Genomic DNA, 23,279 nt, shown 5'->3' with positions numbered 1-23,279 from the left:
TGGAGATTTTTAGAGGAGTAGCAGATGTGTAGCTGAGAATGACTGCTGTCAGCATGCGACGTGAGGGTCATGCATTATTAAAACGACGTGCTATTCCACTGCAGACCAAGTGCAATCCAGCCCGATCTGTTTCCTCACTTCATAAATAAAGCAAGCACAAGTGATCGTGGAGCACATGTATAATTTATAAACTCTCTCTCTGGCGAGTTCTGTGTCTCGGGCTCTTTTGTTGTCGATATCTCCCGCTGCGTTCAGATCAATCGTTTAAATGTTATTCACTGAGTATCTCTTTGATATCACTCTGGCGGGCGTTGTGTTGTATGTTAACATTCGTCTGAGAGTAAATGTTAATGTTCGTTTTGTCTACAGAATGCATCGCAGATTTGGAGGAGTTTGGTGTAAAAATGTGTTTGTCTGTTCAAATGCAAAATAAATGTTCATGTCCGGAAGAAATATTTATAGATTTTATAAGTGAAAGCGCATCTAACAAACGAAACATACAGCAAAATAAACACGGCAAAATATTCCAGAGTAAGCATGTGATTGTGTTGAATAGATGTACGAGTAGGGTTCAGAACAGGTTGCATTTTTAAGAATAACCAATATCATATGATCCCAGATGAATGACTCTTATGAGTCGGTTCTTTTGAATCCACAACGAGAAAAACAGCGAGACCAGTGTGATCCGATTCCCGAACAAATTACTCTTATGAGCCGATTCTTTTTCACTACAGCACGAAACACGCACGTCCAGTGTAGTTCAATTTTGAAGACTTTTGTGAATCAGTTCTTTTGAATCTACGGCGTGACCGGTGTAGTCCGATTCCTGAACGAATAACTCTTATGATTCGGTTCTTTTGAATCTACAGCACGACAGGTGTAGTCCGATTCCTGAACGAATGACTCTTATGATTCGGTTCTTTTGAATCTACAGCACGACAGGTGTTGTCCGATTCCTGAACGAATGACTCTTATGATTCGGTTCTTTTCGACAACGCAAAACACAGCGTGTTGAATGTAGTTCATTTTCCGAACAGATGACTCTCTTAATACGGTTCTTTTGAATCTACAGTGTGAAACACTTCATTATCATTGTAGTCCGATTTCCGAATGAATGACTCTTATGAGTCGGCTCTTTTGAATCTACAGCATGACCAGTGTAGTCCGATTCCTGAACGAATCACTCTTATGATTCGGTTCTTTTGAATCTACAGCACGACCGGTGTAGTCCGATTCCTGAACGAATCACTCTTATGATTCGGTTCTTTTGAATCTACAGCACGACCGGTGTAGTCCGATTCCAGAACAAATTACTCAAATGAGCTGCCTCTTTTCAGTGACTCAAAAACACTTATAGTGTACATCAGTCTGAGCGGTAACTGAGTGAATCTTACGGACGGAAGAGGAATCGGATCCAGAAGCATCTATCGATTCCCATCATGTGAACACATCCAGTATCTGTCCAGATCCTCTAGAATTCAAGTCAACATATGTTGATGTTGTGACACTAACCAGAGCGGCTCTCGTTTCCTCTTAAGAGACGTTCTCTGTGATAGTAATTAGAAGATCTGTTGGAGGCCGGCTCACCCTCTGTGAAGTCCTCCATGATGTCACCAGTGTAAATATATTACCACGCTGACAAACCATGTGCACTGCTTTTGAAGTCGATTCAACCCAGCTAAAGACCGGCAATGATGGATGCATGTGTGTGTTGGAGTTATGTTGAAGTCTTTCTCACACTTGCAGTTTGGTTAGGATTCATTCATTCACACTGAAAGTGTGTTGGCGTGTCTTGACTGAAACATGCACACAAACAGGCTTAATAAAGCTTGACAGTATTAAAACGAATTGTTTTCACACTGATGGTGTAACAACACGTAAAATAATTTTTGCATTTTTAGTCAAGCTTCTACATCAGACATTATCATAATTAATTCAGATTGAAAGTAATGTCCAGCATCATCCAATCACTGTCAACCATGTTTAAATAAAATAATAACTTGTATATTGTGAATCTATGTACTGCTTATCATCATTATTATTCATTCTTTCGCTCATTTAAAAAAAAAAAAAAAGTGTCTCTTTGCTTGACATCACGGGAACATCAAAAGAAATCAGGCAAGACCTCAGAAAAACTATTGTGTGGACCTCCACAAGTCTGGATCATCCTTGGGAGCAATTTCCAAATGCCTGAAGGTGCCACGTTCATCTGTACGTGAGTATAAACACCATGTGACCACACAGTCATCACACCGCTCAGGAAGGAGACGCATTCTGTCTCCTAGAGATGAACGTAGCTTGTGTGAAAAGTGCAAATCAATCCCAGAACAACAGCAAAGGACCTTGTGAAGATGCTGGAGGAAACAGGTGGACGAGTATCTAGATCCACAGCAAAACCAGTCCTATATGGACATCACCTGAAAGGCTCAGCAAGGAAGAAGCCGCTGCTCCAAAACCACCATAAACAAGCCAGACTACAGTTTGCAAGTGCACATGGGGACAAAGATCTGACTGGAGAAATGTCCTCTGGTCTGATGACACACCATTGAACTGTTTGGCCATAATGACCATCGTTATGTTTGGAGGGAAAAGGGGGAGGGTTGTAAGTGAATCATGGGGGTGCAGCATCATGTTGTGGGGTGTTTGCTGCAGGAGGGACTGGTGCACTTCACTAAATAGATGATGACATCATGAGGAAGGAACATTATGTGGATATATTGAAGCAACATCTCAAGACATCAGACAGGAAGTTAAAGCTCGGTTGTAAATGGGTCTTCCAAATGGACAATGACTCCAAGCATACCTCCAAAGTTGTGCAAAATGGCTTCAGGACAACAAAGTCTAGGTATCGGAGCGGGCATCACAAAGCCCTGACCTCAATCCCATAGTAAATTTGTGGGCAGAACTGAAGAACGGTGTGTGTGTGAACCTGACTCAGTTACACCAGTTCTGTCTGGAGGAACGGGACAGAATTCCAGCAACTGATTGTGAGAAGCTTGTGGAAGGATCCCCCAAAATATTTGACCCAAGTTAAACAATTTAAAGGCAATGCTGCCAAATACTAACAAAGTGTATGTAAACTTCTGACCCACTGGGAATGTGATGAAAGAATAATTTTTATAGTAAACAAAATGACTAGTGTATACTTTTAGAGTCTAGCTAAAACAGTAGTCTGGCTTTTTTATGGTAAAATTTAACACGTTAATTCAGTGCGATTTTAATTTTATAAATCATTTTTTGAATAATTTTAATTTTAATTAATAATTAGAATAGAATTAAAAGATACATAAAATTAACGCAATTAATGGCAATGCCCACGGATTGTAATAAGGAAGATTCCTGAGAAATGCTTGTAGTACCACCTGTTTACTCCAGAGGGCAGTAAGTGAAACTTCAGCTGTATGAGCAACACACAGTTTATACAGTGAAGAAACACTTCAGCAGAACAACATAAACATGTGTTACGTTCTTGCGTTCAAAACACTCGAAGGAGCGCAAATGCGATCTAAGGGATCTCAAGATGTGTTTAAAGATTGAGTATTAAACTATATTTAACTCGACACAGTGACATAATATTGTATGTTTATGACGCAACACACCCGAGACGCTACACAATGTCTGACGCAGGTGTACATTGACGGTCCTTAAACAAGCCCTCATAATAAATCTCTGATTGACAAATTCACTTGTGTAATGGATTACCGTGAACTGTGTGTCAATGATTGACTTATGATCAATAATATGATAATAATCAATACATTGTATTCTAAAGCTGCTTTTATATTGTTTTATCAATGATGAACTCTTCTGCTACAAGAATGTAAAGCATTTTAATTATCTGAATATATTTTTATTTATATATATATATATATATATATATATATATATATATATATATATATATATATATATATATATATAATTGTTAAATATTTAAAGATAACTATGTATAATTATATATTGATATAAATATGTATAATCATTATATATTGAATTATTGTTATATGAGGGGCTTTCTCAGAAAATATTTGTATATTAGCGATTTAAATTCGATTAATCACGATTAATTAATCGGGACACCATGTAATTAATTTGATTAAAAATGTTAATCGATTGACAGCCCTAAAAAAACGGAAAATAATCAATGAGGCATCATCACGGATCCTTTATTCAACAAATTTGCTCAAAGAACATCAAATGTTTACCTGAAGTGACTTAACCAGATGCGTTGTTCATAGGTTACATTACCAGGTTTTAGTGCATACAGTATACTATATACTGAGAGATGTGACTCTTCTGAACATGGAGCTTTTCTGAGTGAGCAACAGTCGGGAATAGTGAAGCCTAACCCTTACCCGCAAACACACCCTATTGAGTAAGCACACCTGGTGTCTATAGAGTTTCATATCATTCATTTGAAAGAGTTCAGTTCCCTCTTCAATTATTTTGGCTCTAGTTTTGTAGTTTAACGCCTCTGGCAGTATGTTGAAGTGTCTCACGCGTCATTAACCCAGAAAGCAGCATTTTCCACACGTTTCTATTACCTCCGCTGTCGCCTCTGTCGTATTTATTTTTTCCACATTTGTCTTGCCGTTAAATGTGAATCATTTTCAGTAGTATTTTTATCAAATAAATCTGTTTCTGCTTAAGCCATGCACAATGCATCCAACATAAAGGCAACATAGCAACAGAGGACAAACAAATCAAAGAAAAACAAGCAAACGTTTTCGTTTCTTGTAAAGCTCTGGCACTGAATGCTTGAGTTGTTTACACATTACTGGATTGAATGGAGTTACTGGTTGGGCTGGGTGATAGATTTGTGGTGATTTCTGACCTTTACTAGTGATGTGCCAGAGCAACAACTGACTGGTGGATTAATAAAGTCCACTGCTAACATTGATATTTTTAGTGCTGTGGGTTTTAATGAATATTAGTCAGCCCAGAAAACCCTCTGCAACAAGTTTCATCACTTTAATACTTAACATTTCAAGAGTCTCAGTTGCGTCCGCTTCTGAGACCGTCAATCGGCGCATCTGATCACGTGACTCGTTGTGCATGACACCGCGGAGACTCACAGCATGTGGAGGCTCATGCTACTCTCCACGATCCACACACAACTCACCACACGCCCCATTGAGAGAACCACTAATCACCACCACGAGGAGGTTACCCCATGTGACTCTACCCTCCCTAGCAACCGGGCCAATTTGGTTGCTTAGGAGACTTGGAGTCACTCAGCACGCCCTCGTCCTCTCCATGGTAATGTGCTCAACAAGTCATGTGATAAGATGCGCAGATTGACGGTCTCCGACGCGGAGGCAACTGAGAATCGTCCTCCATCACCCGGATTGAGGCGGGACACTACGCCACCACGAGGACTGGGAGTTCCAAATTGGGGAGAAAAGGGGAGAGAATCAAAGAAAGAAAAAAGATACATTATCTTAAAGCAAGTCTAAATGTCTTATATGTTGCTTCTCAAGTAATTGTATATATTCTTTTTTTGAGGATTTTTTTGCAGTGAATTTTCCCCTTTAATTCAGTGAATGTCATTTAGAGATATTATTAAAAGATGATTTTGTCATCTTTATTGTTAGTAAGCACATTTAATACAACCTTTTGACTCGGGGCACAAGAGCTGATGATTAATCGCTGCAATAATCGCCCGAATAATCTTTCTAATAATCGTTAGATTAATCGATTATCAAAATAATCATTTGTTGCAGCCCTATTCCATATAGTCACATTTTTCTTTGTATGCCCTTGGTTCAGTATTATTCGCTTCAAGTGAGGTTAAACTCACTTCTTTCTTCACTTCGGTTCTGCTGACTTTCCTTCTTCAGCAGAAGCAAAGTGAAGATTTTTATAAGCACATTTAAGCTCTGTTTGGCCACACAATGCATGTAAACGTGTGCGATCAGGCTGCTCGCTATTTAATGGTACAACAGTCATATTTAGGCAGCATAAAAGTAATCCACATGACTCCAGTCGATCAATTAAAGTCTTCTGAAGCGAACCGATAGGTTTGTATGAAAAATAAATATATAATTAATACTTTATTAACTTAAAAAGTTGCTTCCTGGCAGCAGTCGACGCATCACGTGACATAATTCCTTTAATTATTCAAGCCCAGTGCATGCTGGGAACACCAGCTTCGAAAGGTTAATATGTACCTATAGTGTTATTTTAGCATTGCCAGACTTGAGGCTATACTATATACAGCGGCAGGCAGAAAAGGGGCCATTCAGACCAAACGCATGTTTTTGCATTTAAATATGGACGCATCACGACAAATAAAAGAGACCGCAGGTGTCGTTAGAGGAGTTTTTAGAAGGTGAAGTTCGATTAGAAAAACCTGACGTTCTCGCATATGATGCTTAAAACAGAAAAGATCAAAGACTTCAATCTGGCGTTTAATTATATAGAAAAACAGTACAAGTATTTGTGTGAACGCCCCTTAAATTCCCTGTAATACAAGAATAGTGCCAGCCATAGATGATGTTGAATGCACACGGGTTTATTTCTATTTCTGAGACCTTAATCGGAGTAAATTCGAGCGTTACTCACTGTGCCGTGGTTTGGTATGCACGAGTGCGGTGAAGCCAAAACAACAAAACCGTTATGAGCTGGCACGGTTACGAGCTGGCACGGTTACGAGCTGGCATGCAATGATGCTTGATTTCAGGGAGTTTGAGTCTTGAAATACACACTGCATCCTCAAACTTCGTTTAACAGCAAATAAATGTTTCCTTGCCAATGATAGCGCTGCCTAATGAGCTAATTAAAAGCTCATAAACAGCTCCGCTCACTCAGCAATATCAGGTTATGTGTAATATGTTTGAAAGACGACTCGGAGTCTAGAGAATGATTTCTCAACACCGTTCCAGTGTTAACGAAGGATAACGATTATGCCATCATATCAGTGAATAACAACCTCATTGTCAGTGTTTATTGTCAACTTGAGAAGACGGTCCAGTATTATTTGGAGGTTTTTGTTCCATGTTGCACTAGTTCTTTTGCTGGAAAATCAACGTGAACCTTAAAGTAGTTTCAGAAATGAGGAAAAGTTGTTGCGGTGGAAAAACTCCTATTGGCTTTTATTCTGGTTAGGCACTATTCTCCATTAGGATACTGTTGTGTGAAGCTCTTAACAGTAAATGTGGCACACAACAGTCTGCGCTCATATATGAGCAGAATTGAAGTTGAAAAGGTCTGAGAGTCTTTGGGTTGGCGCGAGTCGTGTGGTTTGGGTCTCGCCCAGCAGCGGTACAGAAGCAGCCGTGTCGTGGTTTGCTGATGGTCGTCTCTTCACGGCCATTTTTAGCATAAACCGCACCAGTGACGCTTTCACAAGTGTATCTGAGGAATGATTTCCCACACTAAAGCAACATTTGCACAGTGGATCCCAGTAAAGAATGACGTATTTGTAATTAATTTTCTGACTTGCCTTTATTATTGATTATCTTTCATTGCAATTTAAAGGTATAATTCACCCAAATATAATGTCATTGTTTTCGTTGAACACAACATACATACGACAACAGTTCACAGTGACCACGACCGTCAAGCTTAAAAAATCCGCAAGTGAAACGTGCCACAAGAGATCGACCGATATCAGATTTTGCAGATACCGATAACCGATTAATTGTCTGATAGTTATTAAAAAGTCGTCTTTCCTTACTCACGCAGACATTGAGGCTACAAGAGTCCAAAAATGAATAAATCCCAGATGCAGTTTGTTGTTCAACCAAAATAAAAATGAAGATTTGGAGTATAACGTTGGACTTAACAATAAACAAGACCCCCCCCCCCCCCCGGGACTTTTATTTTGAAATCGTGGCGACTTGGCTCTGTTACATGGCTTTATATTTAAATATTTAACAAGTTAAGCTTTTTTTTAGCCTTAATATTCGCCAGATTAAGGTTTTATATTAATATATACATCACCAGATGAGATTTAATGATGAATAAAGTCTAGTATTAGAAGTCGGGAGATTCAATGTACAATGCTGTTGGGGAACATTTCCATATAGTTGCATTTTTCTTTGCATGCCCTTTTGATTGTCTAATCAATATTACAAAATATGCATTAAAGCGAGGTTAAAAATATGGATGAATACATCATGAAAATGAACTATTATACTCTGAAGGTGTTTTTAAAGATGTCATGTTTCACTGACCTACCTAAAATTAAAGGATTATAACAAAAAACAAAAAACAAGAAGGGTCAAGTGTTTGTATCATTGTAAAGAAATCTTTTCAATTTGTTTTATGATGTAGATTATGATACATCGACTCTCGACCTAAGAAACTGCTGAAAAATCACTTTTTATTTTTAGGTTTTTACTTTTTATTTAACATTATATATAAGGCGGCTCAGAAAAACCTGCTTTTGTTTTGTTCTCAATCATGTCGACTGTATCTGAGAAACATTTGTGTTGATTACGACAAAACAATCAAAAGTTCCAACATTACAAATATAATTGATCATAGTGTCCAAAAACATGTCCAAACAAATAAAAGATAATAATTGTACATAAGAACTAATTACACATGCAAACACAACAATGACTAAAGGTTTGCATAGCATGCAGACATGATTTTAGTCATGAGATTTCACAGAATGAGTTTCATTCTGTGTCATTTGAGTCATCATTGAGTCTGTGTCGTGTATTTGGCGCCATCTCCTGGTGGTCATATGTAACATTGTGCTTCATGTGGATTATCTAATGATCTATACATCTGATTATCTTGTGTGTGGACTCGTTTGAAAGATAATCACAGACTCTAAGTAATGGTATGTGATACTTTGTTCCATTTATATTTTCTGAACTACTTTAAAGATACTTTTTTGTCCTTTTTGGAGCTTGACAGTAAAAAATAAATTGTTCATTGTTTGAAAACAGTGGTTTGAACATTCTTAAAAACTTCTAGTGTTCAATGAAACATTGAAAGCCATACAGGTTTGGGACCTATCCCCTATATTTGGGTGAACTATTCCTTTAATGTTTGTCTGCAGATGTTTCTGTGTGAAATGCTCGTCATTTTTTTTGTGCCCAGAATAAGCCTGAAGTAAATCAGTTGTGTGTGTTGTGGAAGAGTGAATCTCTGCCACGTTCTCAGTGGTGTATCATTCATGGAGCGTTCACAGTTTCGCTCTGGATTTGGTACAAAGAACAAACATGCACGCTGGTGCCAGAGTCGATCAGGTCCAGACGTTTGAGTGAAGACAGAGAGTGTCAACGTCCTGATCCCTCTGTGTGGAGTGGATGGAATTCAAACCGTGAAACCAAATGAACCCTTTCTGAATGCGCTTGTGTTGATCTGCAACATTTAAAGTGAGCTCAAGGATGGCTTTATTTGCATTATTAAACAGCTCTCTGGAAGTCTTGATTGCGATCTTTTGCGGTGTTCTGTGGTCAAGTTTGTGTATAGTGACTAAACCGTATAATTAACTGTAGTCCCAACAAAGTTGGGGAGTAACTAAAAGTAGTGACGTAGTAGTAGTAGTAATGTAACTACATCAGTAGGGGGCAAGCACAGAAGGTGCAGAAGCCCCTATTGTATCTGTTATTTTTCTTCTTTTTCTTCTTCCTTCTTCTAACTCCATCTGGGAGTCTATGGCAGCCCATAGAAACAAATGGTAAAATGTTGTGAAATTTGGCACATTGATAGAGGACACCTTTAAATGTTACTGACCCAAATTTGGGGTCTCTAACTCAAAGCCTGTAGCGCCACCAACTGGTCAAATTTGCACTTATGTTTATGTTCATAACGTTTGACCCATAAGGCCTAGAGTCAAAACTATTTTTTAATGATTGGCTCATGCCGAGTTTAATGCATTCCATGGTTTCAACTAGATTTTCCGCCATTTAGAATTTACCGATACATACTTTTTCTAACTCCTCTTAGACCGTAAGTCCGATTTGCACTAAATTTGGCATGTATCATCTAGGGGTACTGAAGACAAAATGTTGCTAAAATATTTTGGATTGACCAAACTGTTCTTGAATAACGCATCAACGAATTCGAAGGCGAGTGCGCCAAAATGGACGTGAGGCTGTATCTTCGCAACGCTTCGGCGTATTGAAACAAAACTTGGAATGTGTCTGAGCCGTAATGACTTGAGGGTACCTGCACATTTTCAGCACAGTGCCATCTAGTGTTCTGGAGATTTGCTATTTTTCCTTGTAACTTGTGAATAGTTTGGGCTAATGTCATGAGACTGGTCTCTTTAGATTCATTGGGGCATATCGATTCGAATGATACCTAATTCGACTATGTCTGCCATTTTGAGAGTTGCCCATTTAGAATTTTGTATCAAATGCTGTATTTTATAAACGCATTGGCGTACCATTACGAAACTTGGTAAGCATCATCAGCACTATGCCCTGAGGGTACGTATAATACTTCCCGTCCAGCATTTTGAAATGAATTGAAAACCTACTTTTTCGACTCCTCATAGAGCATGTGTCCGATTCGCACCAAATGTCTCGTGTATCATCTAGGGACACTCACCTTTTGTTATCAAAAGGTTTTCGTTAGACAAAACGGTTCTCGAAAATCGCTCCAGTGAATTTGATGGCAAGTCACCCAAAAGCATCTGAGGCTGTATCTCTGCAACGCTTTGCCGTATTTTCATGAATCTTTGTGTGTGTCATAGTGACCACACCCTGAACTCGCCATAGAATTTTGGTGACAGCGCCACCTATTGGTCAAAATGTATAATTCATTTTATTAACTTAAGCACTTCTACCTGTTTTTTATTCTTCTTTTCATAAAGTCATAATCAGTGATGGCCAGTGATACTTCCTTACATGTCGTTCTTGTGTTTGGCCCTGCAATTGCTACTTGCAGCTATATTTCTGTTGTGTGTCTGTAACTCAGCTATTTATTACAGCAGTATATATTTTCCAGTAATGAGCTACGTTTTCCAACGAGTAGCCGTGTAGTGGCACAACACGCATCTTTTGTCCCATTCTAAAGCTGCAGCTCACTTTAAGAACCACTGCTCTAATTATTCTTATTTATGAATTGGTGTTGACTGTTTCTAAGCTGTAATGATCTGACACCGTCTCTCTTCTCTGGTCTTCTTTTAGTGTCTGGAACCTTGCAGGGCATCATGGGACCTGAAGGATAACCAGTGTCAGGACTTGTGTGAGGTACGTCACCAGCGTCTCCCAATAGCTTTTAAAGAGTTGGAAAATTCACTCAGGGAAATTTTGAGTGACTGTTCAGGAAGTAAAGCGCAATTATCTCTTCTTAATGTGTCTTTTCTTCAAACGCAATCCACCGTTAAAATTAGTCACAAGCTGCTGAGTAAACAAGACACCGTCCAACGCTAACATGGCAAAAAATCATTTTCTTACTAAGTATTTTTGTCTCGTTTTCTTGTAAAAAAATATCTAAATATCCTTAAAACAAGATACATTTACTTGAGAATATTTTGTCTTGTTTTCAAATAATTCTAGTTAGAAGTAGTAACATTTATGCTTATAACAAGAAAATACTTTTAGCCAATGGGGTAAAAAGAAAACAAACTATAAGTGGCAAATAGTTTTTTCTTGTTATAATCATAAACCCGCCAAATTTGATTATATTTATCTGAAAAACAAGACTTTATATCCTTTAGCCATTTTGCTTTGTCTTTTTTTTCTTGTTTTACGGATAATTGTTTTTGATATTTATACCAGAAAATGAGACAAAATTATTTGTGAAGAATAATGTGAACCTCTAACCACACAAAACTGTCAAAGCCTGTAAAATAACGAAACATTGTAAACTCTACTGACCCACCGGCAGGTACAAAGGGTGGCGCTATATCACAAAAAAACTTTACGCTTAAAACTTTTAAGTCTCCGTATGCATAAGTCGGGCATATGAGGTATCATTTGAAAGCTTAGAATCTGAACTTTACAGAAATAACCAGCACTTCTGCATTTATGTTACTTAAAATAACAAAATAAGGCCTCAAATCATTTGCATTGAAAATTAGCGCCCCCTAGAGGTAATGGGGTATAAATATGTATATTAAAATAAAAGTCCTTCCCATAGGACATAAATGGAAAAAAAAAGTCGTATATCAAATGAAAGCTCTCATTCTCAGGAATGTGACTGTAGAGGTAATTTTGCTCTCATACCACAGTTCAAAAGAGTTACATAACAATCACAAAGTGAAATATGATTTTTTAAGTCATCAAATACAAACGTCTCTTTTATGCTCCATGCACTGCTTTCAGCTCCAAATAGCTAAAAAACGTTCTCTATAAACTTAGCCATTGTTTACTTGTCTATGATTTTGCTTGTGCTGAATAATCTATTATTATATCTTAGATGTCCAGAACAAAATATGCCATCCAGAAGGAAAATCATGCTAAACAAATCATCAGAAAAATATTCTGTCAACTATTGATGATACAGTTGTATATATCATCGAAAAGGGGAGGATCTCAGCTTTCTAATGACACTTAGATTGAGCTTGTAGTCCACTCAGAGGCCGAGATATTCAATGAAATAATGAGGGTGTTGCTTGAAGATAACATTAGACTGAATGTCTATGGACGAGCACATCTGTGAGGGGTAAAATGTGTTACAGTGCCACCTACAGTTCAGATCTGTATATTGTGATTGAATGTAATAGAGAGAAAAAAAATTCTAGTGCTTTCTGCCATCTAGTGGAATAAAATGAGACGTGAGGTAGAGTGAACAGAACCAGAATTACATGTTTTAGGACAACAACAAAAAAAAGACCGTTCTGATTTGGGTTGCCCTAACTTTTCTAACTGATCGGACTCACGGTTTTCCCATAATAGCTGATAAAAAAATCCCCCAAATCCTATAAACTTGCATTGACAGAATGTTCAAAGCTTCAAACAGGCCACAAAATATTGGTGAATACAAACTCCAACTCTCAAACCATTCACATATATAAAAAAAAAACTCAAGACCTTTATGCTGATATCAGTCTATCGATCTAACTTATCTGACATTGTTTCAGTCGGTCAGAATTTTGGGCCCATAGAACCTTCTAACGTCAAGCTTTTTAAACTATTAAACTATAAAACCATCAGACTTTTGCATGCCAACATCATAGTTTGTCTTCACAAACTTTACTTATCTAGCTGCATTTTTGTTGTTTCTGGTTTTAGAATCTCTTTCCAAAGAAGCACTATGAATGTCTGACGAGTTGTGAGTTTCTTCGGTCTGTTGAGACGATGAAACAAGGGGACTGTCCAGCGTCAGAGCGAGCGAGCGGTTTCGCAGCGGCCTGCGTTGAGAGCTGTGATGCGGATGCAGAATGTTCTGCTCTGAAGAAGTGCTGCTCCAACGGCTGTGGACACACCTGTCAGAACCCAAAGAACCTCTATAAAGGTACAAACTCTTGCTCAGCACTACCGGAGCTGCTAATTATAATCAAGAGAATTGCCACATTTTCAAATACAGGTTGGTGACTTAGAAATCAGGTCAGTGTCCTGCTGAATAGACTATCTTGAGTGAATTACACAATACACGTCCAGGTCATATTTCACCCCAAAATCAAAAAAAAAATTTTTATAATTTTTTGGGAGAAAGAAAGTGAGGCCTGTTTTTAGGACCATTTCATATTTTGTGCATTGTGATTTAATTAAACACATTTGCCCAAAAAATATAATTTCTGTAATGCATCCATACGGTGATAGAGCGGGTTGTCCACTAATTGCAGGGTTTGTGGTTCGATTCCCGGCCCATACACTTCACATGCCGAAGTGCCTTGGGTAAGCATTGAACCCCAAGTTGCTCCCAATGGCAGGCTAGCGCCTCACATGGCAGCTCTGCCATCATTGGTGTGTGAATGCATGTGTGTGAATTGGTGAATGAGATACAGAGTAAAGTGCTTTTAATACCGCTAAGGTTAAAAAGTGGTCCCTGTCGGTCTGTCCCTGTCGCCTCATGTATTTACAAAAGTCGCAGAGGCAGCCTTTGCCCCGCTAAGGGAAGTGGGCATTCGCATCCTCAATTATCTCAACGACTGGCTGATTCTAGCTCACTCTCAAGACCTATTGTGTGCACACAGGGACCTGTTGCTCAGGCACTTCAGCCGGTTTGGGCTTCAGGTTTCAGGGCTTCAGAGCAAGCTCTCCCTGGTTCAGAGCATCTATTTTCTCAGGAGTTAGACTCAATCTCTATGATAGCATGCCTCTCGGACGAGCGCGTGCAGTCAGTGCTGAACTGCCTGAAGTCGTTTAGCTGTGGATGGTAAGTCCTTGGGGAAGCGTTACCTGATCATTCCTTAGAAGCACTAGGAGGTTGAATCCTCCTAGACCGTGAATCATTCCCTCATGGGATCTCTCTGTGGTCCTGCTAGGCCTGTGGAGAGCCCCGTTTGAGCCCCTAGATTCAGTTGAGCTAAAGGCTCTGAAGTTGATGACTGCCCTCCTTGCTGCCCTCACATCCATCAAGAGGGTTGGGGGCCTGCAGGCTTCTCTGTCAGTGACACCTGGCTGGAGTTCGGTCTGTAGTACTCTCACGTGGTCTTGAGACCCTGACCGGGCTATGTGCCCAAGGTTCCCATGACCCCTGTTAGGGATCAGGTGGTGAGCCTGCAAGTGCTGTCGCAGGAGGAGGCAGACCCAGCCTTGTTGTTGCTGTGTCCGGTGCTTGCTTTGCGCATCTGGATTGGACCACTGGATTGTCCATGCCATCACTTTGGCATACCAAGCCCAGGACGAGTGTGGCATCCTCCTGGGTAGTAGCCAACAGCGCATCTCTAACAGACATCTGTAGAGTAGCGTGCTGGGCAACACCCAATACCTTTGCAAGATTTTATAATCTCCAGGTTGAGCTGGTTTCCTCCCCTGTGTTGACAGGTATGAGCAGGTAAGTGTGGGGCAGCTGGCCGGGTATACCGCTTGCACACAGCGCCTTTACGCTCCCTGGGGGGAAGACGTGCACTTTTTTTCCCCCATGCGAGTTCACGAGACGGTGAACCCTGGATGTTCTTCCTCCTCAGCCCCACAGATCACCATCCGTAACCCAGTGCATGTGCTAGTATGCGGAGCGGTAGTGTAGCGGTTAGCGTGCTGCGCTACAAACCTGGTGACCCGAGTTCGATTCCCGCTCATGGCCAACACCAGTGATGATTATCTGAACCGGTCCTGGGCCTCCCCTTGGTCTCAGCCTAAAATGAGTACCTGGTGCGGTGTGACAAAGGCGGTCGGGCGTGGTGCTGGCCACCCACCCCTTGTGTACCGTTCCGGCCTTCATAGGTGCTCACTAACAGCACTTGCCCATACAGTCTGTTATGGCTAAATGGGGGATCTTTGTCTTTACAGGGGTAGGTCGCCACATGTGCTGGTTACCTGTGGTAACCCTTTGTGACCTATTTTCCATGGAACAGTTACCCTGAGGGTAAATCCACGTCTCTCCTTTTGGGCAGGATGTGGTCTCCATGGTATATTTTCCTCTTGGAAAGAACACCTTCCCAGACGTGAATACATATAGCCCCAGTTGAAAATGTTCACTTTGTGGGGAGAGAAAAAAAAAGAGAGAAAATGTCACGGCTGGCGTGGCCTGTTCACATTATAGATGCGTCTTTCGTCCTCTGGGGTGTCGGTTTTGGGGCGTTGGGGGTGGCTACGTGCAGACCGGATGCACCTGCTATTAGGCACGCAGCGGCTTGCCTCCACCTGCATAGTCAGTCCACGAAACATAGTTCAGCTGGTTGTGGCATTTTGTATAGGGACCCCTAGTGTCACTACATCAACACAACATCGAGTGAGTGATAGATAGGGAACGTCTTAGTTACTGTTGTAACCTCCGTTCCCTGATGGAGGGAACAAGACGCTGTGTCCCTCTTGCCATAATGCTGTACTACCGCTTTATTTACCAAGTGGAATTTGCATGCCACTCCCCTGGACGTACGTCCAGGGGAGTGGCATGCAAATTCCACTCGCCAATTCCCATTGGCCTTTTCTTAAAGATCAGAGGTGTTTGAGGCTCCCAAGAGCGACCCCTAGTGTCACTACATCGACACAACATAGTATATATTCCTGTGCTGGTCCAGGTTGGTTTGTGCTGGTCCATTGCTGGTGTTCTCAAATGTGTGTTTTACAAGTTTGGGATATCCGAGTATATAAGTCGAATAACAAGCTCTTTAACATGAAGTTTCACTCTATTGTGATTGTTCTTATGTAAATCCAAGACTCCAAATGATAAACCTGTTAAACGTGCTGTTGGTCTTCTCAAACCCATAAAGTTCTCCATACTTCTGAAAGAAGCCGAAACCTCCGAATTGTCTCTAAGCCTCTCTAAATTTCGCCCGTCAAATGAAGGAAGTTTCACGATTCTTCTTTCAGAATGTTGATTGATGTCAGATTCCCTCATTTGTAAAAAGTCATAAAGCCTTTCATTGAAATCCAAGCCCAATCACCGTCGTACATGAGAAAAGTTATTATTATATGATCAGTGTGTCAAGGGTGTAATTGTTTCTATCTGTGGCATTGCATTGAGATGATGACGATCCACAATGCTGGAAACGCTTAGCAGGCGAAATTGAGCATTGTCGGTCGCTCGTGGTCTCAATCGCTCTCAGATGTTCTTACAGGTGGGCAGTTGTATCCTCACATGTATCCCTGATCCCGGGACAAAGCATGTCTCCTATTGTCTTCAACATTGCTGAAAGATGAAGAGACTGCTGCTGAGGGTTTGTCCCCGACGCCCTGTGGGGTCTTTTCATTACACATGAAACTGAGAAGATTTGCGACATAACGCCTCTCATTTTCTCACACTTCAAAGACCGCTTCTGGCGACGCATATTCATCTGCTTAAGAAATACAGAGAAATCTTGTTTCATGTCAACAATGTAAGAGCGGTTACACAAGATCAGATGTCTATTTCTGTTCTTTAAAAGAAGATGTTATCCCCGCTAATGTCTGCTGTGATTATATAGTTACCATTAATTTCACCAATGTTCTACATAATCTTTATTTGAATAATGAAATACGAAATATTTAGTACATATAATTTACATATTATTTTTACTAAACTTCTCGCAGTACATTCTGGGATTGCCATGCAATCTGTCTTGGAATTTACCTAAAAGAAGGTAAAGGTTACATTTCTTTAGAAAAGGTGTGGGGGGGGGGGGGTGGGGGGGCATAAGGGTTCTGTGTATCTCAGTGAGTATTGACGCTGACTATCACACCTGGAGTTGCGAGTTTGAATCCAGGGCGTGCTGAGTGACTCCAGTCAGGTCTCCTTAGCAACCAAATTGGGCCGGTTGCTAGGGAGGGTAGAGTCACATGAGGTAACCAAATTGGGCTGGTTGTTAGGGAGGGTAGTGTCACATGTGGTAATCAAATTGTCCCGGTTGCTAGGGAGGGTAGAGTCACATGGGGTAACCAAATTGTCGCGGTTGCTAGGGAGGGTAGAGTCACATGGGGTAACCAAATTGTCACGGTTGCTAGGGAGGGTAGAGTCACGGTTGCTGGGGGGGGGGGGGGCTCCTTTCTATGTAAATTAAACTCATTGTTGAGCCTAAATACCAGATGCAATTAATTTGTTATTTTTTTTGTTATTCTATTTTTGTGGTTCAACAACTTGAATGAAGCCTAGGTTACTTATAGAGAAATTGCCTCAAAAATGACACAGTTTGCGCAGTTGCATAGTTTTTCATTTAAATGTTTTATATTCACTGACCTGCAAACTCATCAACATCACTTTGTTCATTCTTGGAGAACAGCAAAAACCTTTGTATGCAACTATTGTCTGTGATTTAGTTTTCTCTTTTGGAGCTCTTTCGGTCACCTCACCGACACGTTCTGGGTGCAATACATGTGAGTTGTCCTAAGACGCAGCTTGTCGCTTGTCTGATGTGCGATCGGCTTTAAGCAACATCCACACTGATCTTTTTTATTTGAAAATGTATTTATGGGGGTCTGGGTATCTCAGTGAGTATTGACACTGACTATCACACCTGGAGTCGTGAGTTTGAATCCAGGATGTGCTGAGTGACTCCAGTCAGGTCTCCTTAGCAACCAAATTGGCCCGTTGCTAGGGAGGGTAGAGTCACATGGGGTAACCTCCTTGTGGTTGCTATAATGTGGTTCTCGCTCTCGGTGGGGTGTGTGGTGAGTTGTGCGTGGATGCCACAGAGAATAGCGTGAAGCCTCCACACGCGCTACGTCTCCATGGCAACGCGCTCAACAAGCCACGTGATAAGATGTGCAGATTGATGGTCTCCGATGCAGAGGCAACTGAGATTCGTCCTCCTCCACCCGGATTGAGGCGAGTCACTACGCCATCAAGAGGACCTAGAGCGCATTGGGAATTGGGCGTTCCAAATTGGGGGAATCTCTAGAGCGATGTTTTCCTCCAGATTTCGAAAACGCTCTCTAGCGCCGCTTACTTTGGAAACGGATGACATTAGGAAACTGAAAAGCAGATTAGTGTGGACATGTTGTAAGAGGTAGTCATAATTAGACCAGCTTTCACATATGGAGCGCATCTATGGTGCCTGCTGTCTAATTTGGTGCACATTGTAGGATTTCTTTGGCACGATTTTGACACCCACAAAATTTGGTGTTGAGCAAAGTTGTCAGCCTTTAATAGCATTATGTGACACTCTTAAAGAAGGTCAATTCATTTCCTTCATGATTAATCTTGAGTTTGTGCGAATGCAAAGAAAGAACCAATAAGAGCAAAGCAAATGGTCATATTTGGGTTTTGTGTCCGGCAATCTCAGATCAGACAAGCAAAAATCATAAAGGACAAAAAATCTTACTTGGCTTAAGAAGACAGTTCACTTCTGTACGTTTTGGAGCAGAGCCATTGAGTTGTGTATGGAAGAGATGGCATGCACCTGTGGACTTTGGAACATCAAGGGGGCACGTGTGATTATGTGAAGATGGTGATCTTCAGAAGATCCTGATCGGAGTGGGTTTATGAATTCCAGCAGTGAAGATGCAGCAGAACGTTGTGGTTGCAGCAGGAATGCCGTGGGACCGTAAGAGTGTTGTGGGTCTGCTTGGATTGGAACAGGCGTAACGCACATTCTGTAGCTGTGAAACCACAACGCAATGGAGTACAGCTGTTTTCTGTTGAGTGGAACAACATCTTCCACTTCTAGAGGAATGACTCCCTTTGCATGTGGCCTTTAACACTCTAAACTCTTACACTTGAGTTGCGATATTCTTCCACAATTAATACAAATTGTTCTTTTTAAACACATCCTACAAACCAGCCTGAAGTTAAGTTTGTATCATCTATTGTGTGTTTTACTTATGCTTTGATGAAAATGAAATTCAGCCATTCAAAGAGTGCAAATGAGTCCCAGTCCCATCTGGAGTTCATTTATGAATAAGTTTGCCATCAAAAAGATCTTTCTCTGAAAACTTGTCCCGCTTTGGGACTGTGTCCGAGTATTCAACGCTTTCACCAGCGGCGGTGCCCTCACAAAGGCTACCAAAGATTTGAGTACCTCTAAAATTGTACAAGCGTAAAAGGGTTTACCTTTTATTTGTTGTCAATATGTGGATGTGGTAAGTTTCAGTATCTATTAGAGGTCAGCCGATAGTGGATTTCGACAATACCGATAACTATATTGGTGGAAAAGGCCGATAACCGATTAATCAGCCGATAGTTTTCAAAAGTCGATTTATAAAATGTTACTTTTTTTCCTTTACTATGGCGGGAAATGAAAAAGAGTCAGAAATAAATAAAATACCAGAAGCACTTTTTTGTTCAACCAAACAAAAACAAAAAAACAAGATTTGACCCATAACCTGGGACTTTTCAGTTTAAACAGGCCTGAAACACACACAGGGGACTCTTATTTTGAATTTACAAAATGATGAAAAAACTATCGGTAACTATCAACGTAGAATTTTACTGCTAACCGATTGTTCCAAACGGCAACTATCGGCACCGATTAATCGGTAAATATGACATATCGGTCTACCTCTAGTACTGAGAAATATCAGACATTGACCAATCAGAATTGAGTATTCCAGAGAGATGTGTAATATATTTAAATATTAGACAAATTAAGCTTTACTTAAAATAGGGGTGGCCAATTAACATGTTCAATCGATATGTCAACTGGTAGAAATGTTAAAGTATCATTTTTATCACGCCAATGAAAAAATTCAATTCGTTGCTAGCTTTTGTCGTCTAGCTTCTTTTAGCGTCAGTACGCATTCGGTCTGAACGGCCCTTTAGTTACTATAGCAGATGCTGTCAGTCATGCGGGATGTCTCGTGCACGCGAAGCAAAGTTCATCATCAGTACAGTACATGGAAACTGTGTAAAAAACGAAGTGTGACCTAGCCTTTACTTGATGCTGGAATCTTACCTCATGCACCTGGTTAGGACACATCAGCACTTTATTATGTTCTCTGATGAAAATTAATGTCTCTAAATGGATCCCTCAATGACAGAGGCACTTTACTGCAAAGTGCAGCCACTCCGCAAGTTCATCAAAGCTCAGCTGATTTATGGAGATGTATGGAAGACATTTAGAGTCCTTTGAGCTTCATGAAGTTCTTCATGCCTGCTACTCAATCAACGGCGCTCCATCACAGCTGTAACGAGAGTGGAACATTTTCCCAAAGCTTTGTACTTAATAAATCTTTAATTTATTACATATGGATGAATTTATTGTGGCTTTGAGGGTTAAATGGAAGTCTCTACCATATGGAGGCAGAGAGGTTTTATGCAGTTGTCCAGAGTGGAGGGATTAATTTGGTGAAGTACTTTTGTATTCCTTTGCAGTAATTTTGCATTCCCTCATAAAAAGTTCTGTTCTCTTGCTAAATATTTATGTTTCTTAGCAAAAAGTTTTTTGTTCCTTGATAATTCTGTTTCTTCGGAATATGTTTTGTTCCTTTGCAAACATTTCTTTCTTCACGATAAGTTTCCTGTTCCTTCATAATAAGTATTATGTTTCTTTCCCAATAAGTTTTCCTTTCCTTCACAGTAAGATTTGTTCCTTTGCAATACGTTTTCCTTTCCTTCACATTATCTTTTCTGTTTCTTTGTAATAAGTTTTCTGTTTCTTCCTAATAATTTTTCCTTTCCTTGTTCCATTGCAATGAGTTTTGTGTTCCTTCGCAATACATTTTGTTCCCTTGTTTTCCTTTCCTTCATAATAAGTTTTCTGTTCCTACACAATAAGTTTTTTTCCCTTGCAGAACGTTTTCCTTTCCTTCGCAAAAAGTTTGTTCTTCACAAGAAGTTTTGTGTTTCTACCCAATACGTTTTCTGTTCCTTCATAATAAGTTTTTTTGTTCCTTTAAAATAAGTTCTGTGTTACTTAGCAATACATTTTCTATTCCTTCATAATAAGTTTTCTGTTCCTTTACAATAAGTTTTGTGCTCCTTCGCAATATGTTTTGTACCCTTGCAATACATTTTCCTTTCCTTCGCAAAAAGTTTTGTTCCATCACAATAAGTTTTGTGTTCCTTAGCAATACGTTTTGTGTTCCTTAGCAATACATTTTCTGTTCCTTTGCAAAAAATGTATTCCTTCACAGTAAGTTTTGTGTTCCTCGGCAATAAGTTTTATGTTTCTACTCAATACATTTTCCTTTCTTCACAATAAAATTTCTGTTCCTTTGTAATAATTTTCTGTTCCTTTGTAATAAGTTTTCTGTTTCTTCCAAATAATTTTCCCTTTCCGTCAAAATAAGTTTTATGTTCCATTGCAATGAGTTTTAACTCTTGCAATAAGTTTTCATTTCCTTTACAAAATATTTTGTTCCTTCACAATAAGTTTTGTGTTCCTTAGCAGTAAGTTTCCTTTTCCTTTGATATAAGCATTGTTCTTTCCCAACAAGTTTTCCTTTCCTTCACAAAAAGTTTTCTGTTCCTTAGCAATACGTTTTCTGTTCCTTAGCAATACATTTCTGATCCTTAGCAATACGTTTTCTGTTCCTTAGCAATACATTTCTGTTCCTTAGCAATACGTTTTCTGTTCCTTGGCAATACGTTTTCTGTTCCTTAGCAATACATTTCTGTTCCTTAGCAATACGTTTTCTGTTCCTTGGCAATACGTTTTCTGTTCCTTAGCAATACATTTCTGTTCCTTAGCAATACATTTCTGTTCCTTAGCAATACGTTTTCTGTTCCTTCCTAATAAGTTTTCCTTTATTTCACAATACATTTTTATTATGATAGTTTTGGTTTTCCTGCATTATAACTGTGGTTTACTACTAATAGCATAGATGAACTATAGTTACTGTCGTAAAACCAATGGTTCATTTGTGTAAGTCATGGATAAAGCCATTGCAAGGGAACACAAGACTAATTCAGATTGTACATTTCCACCCTGTCCGCTAAGAGGCTCTGAATATTTGTAATTAATTAAATGCTTAAAACAATGAAATACTTATGTGTCCGTGTGTCTGTTTGTCGATCACAGGAGCTCCATTAAAACCGAGGAAAGAGTTGTTGTTTTTGGAGCAGGCTTCAGGACAGCTGGAGATCCGCTGGTCATCTAGATTTAACATATCAGTGGAGCCCGTGCTGTATGTGCTTCAGCGGCGATGGAACTTCGGCATCCACCCCAGTGAAGACGACGCCACCCAGTGGCACGATGTCACACAGGTCAGAGTGCCAAACTGGGTGTTTACAGGACCTGTTAAATGAACGGAGCGAAGACTTGACTGTTTAACTAATTTAAATGAGTAAATTATTTTTATTTTAGTTTTTTGGTTTGAGAAAGAAGATGCATCAGTGTATTAACCCCCCCCCCCCCACACACACACTTAATTACTATGCAAATAAATAGATGGACAAATCTTTCAAGTTTTTAAAATAGATGAAATGCCAAGCTCCTGTTCAGTGCCAAATGTGCCTGAACCCATAACCTCTGGGCATGACCGTTTAACTGTTGTGACCCTCAGATCTCTGAAGAGCGCATCCTGTTGACGGACATCAGGCCAGGCAGGTGGTACCAGTTCCGTGTGGCGGCGGTCAACATTCACGGCACGCGTGGATTCACTCCCCCCAGCAAACACTTCCGGTCTTCTAGAGGTGGGTCTTCACTGGTGGGCTGCTTTTCTCTCGACACCTCAGATCCTCCATGATTTACTGTTCAAACAGGTGGAGCCCCTGACCAAAGACTTCTTTTTATGGTTTCGGCTCTAATGGCCCATTTTAGCCAAGAGTTTTACAACAGAAGTGCTCGCCGTCCACTCACGCCTGCTCATGTGCTTCCTCTGTCAGTTGAAGGACATTTAGGCCTGATTTAGGTCTTTATTACACTAACATTTCTTTCTAAAAGCTTTAAAGGGACAATTAATGTG

At 40.1% G+C, this 23,279-nt stretch overlaps 1 protein-coding gene across 2 annotated transcripts in view; it reads left to right on the top strand.

The window, feature by feature from the left end:
• The window catches only part of LOC127655364 (anosmin-1), an 86,653-nt gene that overhangs the window by 34,146 nt on the left and 29,228 nt on the right, over nt 1-23,279 (top strand). For both annotated transcript variants that reach the window (XM_052143138.1, XM_052143139.1), the window contains exons 3-6: nt 11,097-11,159; nt 13,146-13,368; nt 22,394-22,578; nt 22,878-23,007. In XM_052143138.1, coding sequence (XP_051999098.1) covers nt 11,097-11,159; nt 13,146-13,368; nt 22,394-22,578; nt 22,878-23,007 — 601 coding nt within the window. The remainder of the gene's footprint in view (nt 1-11,096; nt 11,160-13,145; nt 13,369-22,393; nt 22,579-22,877; nt 23,008-23,279) is intronic.

This window comes from Xyrauchen texanus, chromosome 14 (genome assembly GCF_025860055.1).
Source record: "Xyrauchen texanus isolate HMW12.3.18 chromosome 14, RBS_HiC_50CHRs, whole genome shotgun sequence".
NCBI lineage: Eukaryota > Metazoa > Chordata > Actinopteri > Cypriniformes > Catostomidae > Xyrauchen > Xyrauchen texanus.
This window is presented reverse-complemented; position numbering and strand designations above follow the sequence as displayed.